This window comes from Eleutherodactylus coqui, chromosome 6 (assembly GCF_035609145.1).
Source record: "Eleutherodactylus coqui strain aEleCoq1 chromosome 6, aEleCoq1.hap1, whole genome shotgun sequence".
Classification (NCBI taxonomy): Eukaryota; Metazoa; Chordata; class Amphibia; order Anura; family Eleutherodactylidae; genus Eleutherodactylus; species Eleutherodactylus coqui.
Window position 1 is genome coordinate 99,917,469 of NC_089842.1, and position 9,060 is coordinate 99,926,528.

General features: G+C 45.9%; 1 protein-coding gene across 6 annotated transcripts in view; it reads right to left on the reverse strand.

The window, feature by feature from the left end:
- The window catches only part of LOC136632408 (CMP-N-acetylneuraminate-beta-galactosamide-alpha-2,3-sialyltransferase 4-like), a 169,255-nt gene that overhangs the window by 24,258 nt on the left and 135,937 nt on the right, over positions 1-9,060 (reverse strand). For 5 of the 6 annotated variants that reach the window (XM_066607262.1, XM_066607260.1, XM_066607259.1 and 2 more), the window contains 2 exons: positions 649-733; positions 294-365 (listed from right to left, as the gene is read on the reverse strand). In XM_066607262.1, coding sequence (XP_066463359.1) covers positions 294-365; positions 649-733 — 157 coding nt within the window. Of the gene's footprint in view, positions 1-293; positions 366-648; positions 734-2,283; positions 2,369-9,060 lie in introns of those variants that run through there. The other variant, XM_066607264.1, reaches the window with a different exon arrangement.

The window sequence follows — 9,060 nt, forward strand, 5'->3', positions numbered from 1 at the left end:
TGCAGGGCAGGGGGGGGCTGCAGTGTGCAGGGCAGGGGGGGGCTGCAGTGTGCAGGGCAGGGGGGGCTGCAGTGTGCAGGGCAGGGGGGGGCTGCAGTGTGCAGGGCGGGGGGGGGGCTGCAGTGTGCAGGGCAGGGGGGGGGACTGCAGTGTGCAGGGCAGGGGGGGGGACTGCAGTGTGCAGGGCAGGGGGGGGGACTGCAGTGTGCAGGGCAGGGGGGGGGACTGCAGTGTGCAGGGCAGGGGGACTGCAGTGTGCTTCAAGGGATGATAGACAGCTAACAGACACTTACTTGCTGATCATAGAAGCTGCTTTGGAAGCAACATCCCCTGGAGTGCACATTGATCTGACATTTACATAGGACCTGATGACACATAAACTATAGTTATATATCCACCATTTATAATCCTATCACACATTATTAATAAATGTCAGTTGTATTGGAATGTAAACCCCATGATTCAGGGGACAGAGGTCAGGATGGAGAATGGGGTCGCACGACTCAACGGCTGCCCCCGGAGGTCGACCAGATTAAGACCAAATTTACATTTTAAATATACTCAGGACAAAAGTTTAAATATCTCCATGATCTGTGTCTGAGATTTACTACCTATACACCCTAAATGATACAGAGGCCGTGTACCTACCCTGGTACGTAGGAGTCTACATGTAGGTACCACAACATCCCAAAGCAGAACATGACAGTAAGGAAGGCAGCAAAGGCTCTCCATCCTGCAGGCACAAAGAAGATGAAATAGATACATTGTAACATTATTAGTTATTTCACCAGGATAAAACCACGAGATGACATAATGCAGCAATATTCAGTGCAGGAGTCTATTGATACAAGGCTCGTGTCAAGTGAAAAGTCTATTGAGCCATTTCAGGAAAACCTGCACTAATGTTTGCTAGGACAGAGTTTACACACAGTTGTTGGAGGTCCTGAAAGGCATATCAGCTTAGCTATACAGAGCTACATCCATTGCTTCAATAAGACCACACATATCTAGGCAGACTGAAGATTACTATGCAGTTTAGACAGCTGTCGGACGTATCTCTTCCAACCACATACACTTATATACTGCACTTGGCGGTGCATGTATGTGCTCTCCATGGGGAAAGGGAAGTAAGCCACTGTCAGACTACTGTGACTATGGTGGCTTATCTCCCTGAGAACAAAAGGATAACAGAAGGAATTGGAATGTTAAGATCTAACTACCCAATCCTTCTCTCCCCTGAGATCTGCCATCTGGGGACAGTTCAGAGGTCCCCATATACATTAGATGGCTGGCCAATCCCACCAAAATGAGATGCTTCAACCTACATTAATCTAATGTGTATGGTCAGCTTTACTGTTCAGGACAGATGAAGAATGGATGCATATAGGCTATTGTTGTCCCTTTTTCAGCCATTCAGGCTGGAGAGGGGCCCACAGGAGGATGCGTAATTGTTCCCAGTCATTTTCAGACCAGAAAAAAGGTACTTTAACACTGGCCTATAGTCGCCTGAGTAAATCTCTCAAATAGGTGATTTTTGGGTTACTGTCAACCTGTGAACACATGACAATAAATAAGGCGCTGAGCAAAAAGTTACTCAGTTCTTGCTAGTCATTCCAATTCAGCTCACTGAAAAGAGACAACTGCTAAGCGTCTGCTTGCTCAGTGTAAACAGGAGTTGCTCAATGTTTAGGAAACTCCTATTTTCAGTGAATGGAAGGGGGCGGAATGATCCCCGTCTGGCTCCACCTCCATTCACTTGAACGCCCTATCTTGAAAAATGCTTACAGGTACTTTTACAAACGGTAACTGTCAACAGCCATCAGAATGACTGTAACTTATGTGCTTTCACGCAGGAGCGATAGTCATTCAGCGAATGCAGGCGGAGAGCACTGGAGATCTCTTACAGTCGCCCACGTGCATTCATTGCGAACAGGCAGTTGTTCCTAGATGAACGGCTGCCTGTTTACATTGAGTGAGAAGTCTCTCACTAGTCGCTTTGTTTCTGCGAGCTCAAATAAAGCGAGTAATGAGCGTTTTCTTGCGCAGTACCCTGTCGGGTCCCATTTTATATTGGACAACAATCACTCATTTGAGAGATTTTTCGGCTGATAATCAGCCTATGTAAAAGTATGGGAACTGTCCTGTGTTCCTTTCTTTCCAATGATGACTACTTTAGATAGTGTTGAGAAACCTCCAAAGACATTTACATCCATTTGTGTGACCTCTTCTAATGCTCCTGCACTGCGGGGAGCTCCAGGGTGACTGGCCCTTTTACTTTCTCACCTCTGGTTAGTTTAGTATCCTTTCATTCAGTGTGTCCTTGATCTCTATTTACATTCTAGAATACTGCTGATCCAGAGGGAGGACGGGGATTTGTTGGGAGTGTTTGTTTTTACTGTAGAAGAGACATCGGTTAAATAAACATTTTCTCAAGGGCTCTGAGCTTTTAGATCTTATGAGACTTGCAAGACTTGAACAGAACCAACTTGGTGTTAAATGGGGCAGTAGCATCCTTTAAAATAGTGCAGTCCAGTGATTAGTCCATCACACATTCCATATACCATAAGGAACTGTACAGCCCGGATGATCATGCAGTCAGGAAAATTTTAAGGCTGGGTTCACATGGGGCGGATTTGCCATGGAAATTCTGTGCGGAATTTCGCAGCGGCAAATCCGGATGCGGCCGTTAATCCTGGGATTAGCCAGCCATGTGGACGAGATTTCTTAGAAATCTCGTCCACATGGGCCGGCAAATCCATTGCGACTAAGCCGGCAGAAGCCGCTGCTGCTGCGCGGATTTGCCGACCACAGCGGTTCTCCCGGCGAAAATCTCGCGGTTTTTCGCTGCGGCCAAATCGCGGGATTTCCGTCGGGAATCCGCCCCATGTGAATCTAGCCTAACAGTTTTCTACTTGGCATATTATTAAACAAGGATATGTAATCCGTAACAATGTTTATGTAGCTACATTTCTGACAAGAGTCTTATGTTGAACTTTGCAGGATCTTACTTTCATATCATTACAATCATCCGGATGGTAACATACATAGTAAATGGTGCCACTTTAACCATTATAGGCCCTTTTTTTTAGCACTGAAACTTCTATACTGTAGGGATCTGTGCCAATGGGTCCTAAAAATGTAATATAAAGGCAGGATGTAAAAACAAACTATTGCCATATACTCTGTATCCTACATAAAGTTATTGGTCAGTATCCCTTTAAAAACAGATAAGGATTGCTATGAATATAGTTTCTCATAAAACTAGAAGTTGCAGAGCTGCGTTTGAGACAGAACAGAGGAGTTAATTAACCCCTTATTTTTGCACGTATTTTTGATATTAAGGCTTGCTGTCCATGGGTGAGGTGTCATTGCGAGATCTGCGGCGATAAATCGCACGCGGAGCTCGCATGACACGCTTTCCATAGGATAACTATGGAAAGCGCAGCCTACTGCACATAAGCGTAAAATCATAGCGATTTTGGGCTCGCGTGATTAAAATCAAGGCATGCTGTGATTCTCCGCTGTTTGGCCTATCATTAATATAGGCTCAGCGCGAAGCCCTTTTAGTACTCCGCCCTCTTCCCCCGCGGCGGAATATCACTAGTGATATTCCATTGCGGCCGTGGACAGGCGGCCTAAGGGCGCATTCAGACGACCGTATATCGGCCAGGTATTCACGCCGGCCGATATACGGCGTCTCTCTCTGCTGGGGGAGGAGGCTGGAAGAGCCGGGAGCAGTGCTCTGAGCTTCAGCCCCCTCTCCACCCCTCTGCACTATTTGCAATGAGAGGTCGGGTGGGGGTGGGGCTAGATACCGGGAATTAGCTCCGCCCCATCCCACCTCTCCTCATTGAAAATAATGCAGGGAGGTGGGGAGGAGCCAGAGAGGGGGCGGGAGCTCAGAGCACTGCTCCCGGCTCTTCCAGCCTCCTCCCCCTGCAGAGATGGACGCCGTATATCGGTTGGCGTGAATACGCGGCCGATATACGGTCGTCTGAATGTGCCCTAAGAGTCAAACATTTTTTTTTGTTTTTTCATTGTTACAAGAACCATAACATTTCTTTTTTCGTTCATGTAGTTGTGTTACGTCTTTTTTTTTTGTAGGTTGAGTTGTAAACTTTTAATGGCAACATTTTGTATACATAAAAAATAAAAGCAAATTTAGATTTTTTGGGGGGACGGGGGTGGAAAGAAGTTTCATTTTTGTGTGTTTTTTTGTTTGCCGTTTACCCTACATTAAAAACATGCTTTGCAGTGATAAAAATGCTGCCGGGCGTCGCGAGGGGACTCCTGACGGCCAGAATACAATATGTAAATTTATCCGGACCCAGTTAACCTGTCCTAACTTATGGCGGATGTAACTTTTGTATCCTGGAACGTCAGAGACACGGGATCAGCCAGAAAGCGATCAACAATAAATTCTTTAATACGCTCCTGGCGACCACATGTATTGTGCCTGCAGGAGACCCACCTCACACTCGATGGGTACAGTGGTCCGCACACACGTCATACATCATACTCCAGAGGAGTGTCCCTGCTGGTCGGAAGGTCACTTAGATGGGAAGTTGAGCAACTTAAAAAAGGATCCAGAGGGAAGATTCATTTTTGTTAGAGCCAGGCTCAATAATGACCCATATGTCCTATTGTGATACTATAACCCACCACCAGCAACAACTGCTCTCCTGGCAGAGGGCATCTAATTTGCTTCATTCTCACCAGATGCAATGACCATTTGTATGGGAGATATGAACATGATAATGGATCCCCTCCTGGATAGATTCGGGGGTGGTGCTCGGAGGGAGAGAGACATGAGTGTGACCCGCCTGGCCTCTATAATTTCAGTAACAGGATGGCTAGATTTATGGTGAGTACTCCACCCACAGCAGCAGGGGTTCACCTGCCATGCAGCCCATAATCACGCACTTAGCCGAATAGACTACATATTCGGATCCCCCGGACTGTTCCCTAAAATAGACTCCATAGAGTTCTTACCCCGAGGGATCTCTGATCACTCGCCAATGCGTATGGTTTTAAAAAATCCAGGCCCAGCCACTATTAAGAGACCGAAGATACACCCATTCTGGCTCTCGTTACTTGGCCCAAATGATCCTATACCGGACCAGATCTAAATATACTACGAGGCACACGAGATGCACTCAGAAATGATGCTGGTATGGGAGGCGTTCAAACTATACCTCAGAGGATGCTTTAGGTCCTCAATCTCTTATATTAAAAAAGCCACGGCGCAGGAGGGGGAACTTCTGGCAGAACAATGCCAACTATTAGAAAAAGAATACATCGCTGACCCCTCAGACAACAAAAGGAATAAATGGCTCAAAACAGGTAGAGACTACCTACTATACCTAAAAGAAAGAGCCCAGAGGAACCTATTCTTTACCCGACAATCCTTCTTCGAATTGGGAAACCAATCTAGCAAATTATTAGCATTTATGGCCCGACAAGAAACGCCCCACCCCCCTCGATACTAAGAATTAAATCAACCGCAGGAATACTACTCACAGACCCAAAAGATATCCTGGACAGATTCGAGCAATTCTACAACGACCTATACCAGTCCCAGATTAATTACTCTCCCGAAGAACTAGAGAATTACTTAAATGACATAACGTTCCCAGTACTACAAGACACCCACAAATCCCAACTGGACTCCCCCATTACAACGGAGGAGATCGAGGAAGCAATGAAAGACATGGCCAAAAATACGACCCCGGGACCGGATGGCCTGCCGGTAGAGGTCTACCTACACTACCAAAAAGAAATAACTACACACCTGCACTCCCTTTACAATTGTATGTTTGAAAAGAACAGTCTCCCAGAATCAATGTCAGAAGCCAACATAGTCCTTATCCTAAAACCTGATAAAAACCCGGAGGAATGCGGCTCGTATAGGCCTATTTCCTTATTAAATACCGACTACAAAATCCTCACTAAAATTCTGGCCTCCCGCCTGAACCAAGCCATAAAAGATATAATACACCCTGATCAAACAGGCTTCATCCCCGGGAAATCTACATCGGACAACATTAGAAGGACGCAGGTGGTAGCACAGATGGGGTGGAGATGGAGATCGGACTGGGCCCTAGTGTCACTAGATGCAGCTAAGGCATTCGACTCAGTTGAATGACCATATTTGATGGGAGCACTACAGAGGTTTGGATTTGGAGACGCATTTATCAAATGGATCAAGATTATATATAGGTCTCCGACGGCTAGGGTGGTGGTGAATGGTCTGACTTCCACCTCCTTCCCACTCCATAGGGGGACCCGGCAGGGCTGCCCGCTCTCTCCCCTCCTGTTCGCAATCGCCATAGAACCCCTAACCCTGAGAATCCGACAACATGCGTTATATAAAGGTATCCAGATAGGATCCAGAGAGGACAGGCTGGGACTATATGCGGACGACATAATACTATATATGTCCAACCCCAAGAGCACCCTGCCGTTAGCCATATCCCTAATCAACAAATTTGGAAACTTCTTGGGCCTGCGCATCAATTGGCAGAAATCCGCATTTATGCCTTTAAAACTAGAGGGCTGGAAGATGGGAGATGTGTACTGCAACCTACAAATCACCCCGCAATTTAAATACCTTGGAATCCATATCACTAGAGACTACACCCTAAGCCTAGACCTAAACATTACCCCCCTATTCGCAACTATACAGCAAAAGTTCAAAACTTGGAGTTCCCTGCCGCTGTCGGTAGCGGGCAGAATAAATCTTATAAAGATGATAATACTCCCAAAATAGCTATATTGTCTAGAACACGCGGAAGTAACAGTACCACAGAAATTCTTCAAAAAAACCAGCTCGTTAATAATATCATTTGTATGGGGGAACTCTAGAGCCAAACTCTGTATGGCTACTTTACAGCGACCCAAAGAAATGGCGGGAATGGCACTGGCAGACCTTAGACTCTACTAGTTAGCAGGACAGGTTAGATATATCCGTCATTGGCTGTCGGGCTCGCCCCTCCCGAACTCCGAGCACCACCTAATGTCCTTTCTTTCAGAGGCATCGCTCTGGATCCTCCTGGAAAAACCAGGACTACTGACTAAACGGATGCTGCCCATCCATAGACTTGCAGTGAATGTATGGCAGGCTTGCAGGCGGTTGACTCGACAGGGGGACACTCCTCTGGAGACACCTTTGTGGGACAACAGAACACTACCACACCTGATGAGCATACCAGATAGACAATTCTGGATTAATATGGGAATAACCACACTAGAGCACCTATATATTGACGGAGTCCTGGCCTCTTTTGACCAACTACAACAACTATACCAAGTCCCAAGAGTGGGCTTCTTTAGATACCTGCAACTCAGACATGCCCTGACAGCACAGTTCCCGGAGCCTAGAAAACCCTTTTCACTATACCCATTAATAGGCATATTGCGCACTCAAGGACCCAAAGGCCTGATATCGGTACTATATACCCATCTACTGCAATCCAAGATTCCTGATGCACCAATGAAAGTGATGGAAAGATGAAAAGAACTTATTCCCTCTCTCACTAACGAAGATTGGGAAACTGCAATGTCAACATATACTATGGTATCACCAGCCGCAAACAATAAACTAACCCAATTATACATCCTGCATCAGTGTTATTTAACACCGATCAGACTCCATAAAATGAAAAGGACGACCACAGGTCAGTGCCACCGCTGCCGAGCGGCCAATGCCAACTTTAACCACCTGATATGGTCGTACCCAGATATCCATAAGTACTGGGAAGAAATTACAGAATACTTGACCCAACTAATAGGGATACCGGTACCACCTGAGCCAGCAATATGCCTACTGGGTATCTTAGACGAGGAACAATGGCAATACCACGACAGGATATTCCTTACTAAAGTACTGTTTTATGCCCGTAAGGCAATAGCCCTGCGATGGATGGACAGGCGCCCCCCGACACTCTCAAAATGGCAAAACATTATTAACTCTATACTGCCATATGAGAAAATAGTCTACAAAAACAGAAAATGCCCCGAAAAATTTGATAAGGTATGGGGAGGGTGGGATCAACAAACACAGTTCCTGTACAAAACCTGTTCCAAAACCTGTTAAGAGAAGCTCTACCTAGACCTAACCTGTAAATTGGATGAACATTACCCTCTACCAGAGACGTCATGAGCGGACATACAGAAACAATACGTTTACTGTCTTTGTATGTCAATGTAATGTACTTGAGTCTTGACTATATTATCACAATGAGCCTGAGATGTAAACAAAGATTTACTCATTTATTGTACAAAATGCATATTATTCAATAAAACGAGTTTAAAAAAAAACATGCTTTGCCTCCAATCATTACCTGATGCCTAGGGCTGTTATTAACAGTCTATGCATGCTGATAACAGTTCTGCCATCTTCTTCTGGAGTACCGCAGTAGGAAGGCGACACACCAGAATAATATGTATATTGTGAGACACTGAAGGGGTTAACTGTGGATGGTCGCTAGGTTTCTCCTGGATTCAGGTATTACACCCATTAGGTGTGAAGGGAGTTGGGTCTCACTATGTGGGACAGGGGAAAAACCAGGGATGCAGTATGATCTCCAGCAAAGGTAGTTGCTGGAGATGTTTTGTAAAACATGTTTGGGCCTGGTTTTTTGGAATGGATGTCAGGCTTGGTAGTGGGGCTCTCCATTCCACTCCCTCCACTCCAGGTCTTATTTTGGGGAGACAAGCTCCCCAGGTGTAGAGGCTGGGCAATTACTAAGTCCATATAAGTCTGCAAGGCTGCAGAAAGAGTAGAGGTCGGGCTCAGCTAGGCATGTTGGAAGCTGCTGGTCTCATGTGACGCTTTATCCCTGACCCAGGGAAAACTGGACTTTGTTTACTGTGTGGCTTTTTGTGCGGCTGCAGCAAGTCGTACGTATAGTCAGGGGCAGTCTCTGTATAGTAAGTGCTGGATAAGCAGGATTTTGTTTATGCCTGAAGTTAAGGCTGTGTTTTGTTTATTTTTGTACTTCGTAATAAACACAGGCCAAGCCTGTATGGACTATGGCCCCCTGTCCATGGACATGTATT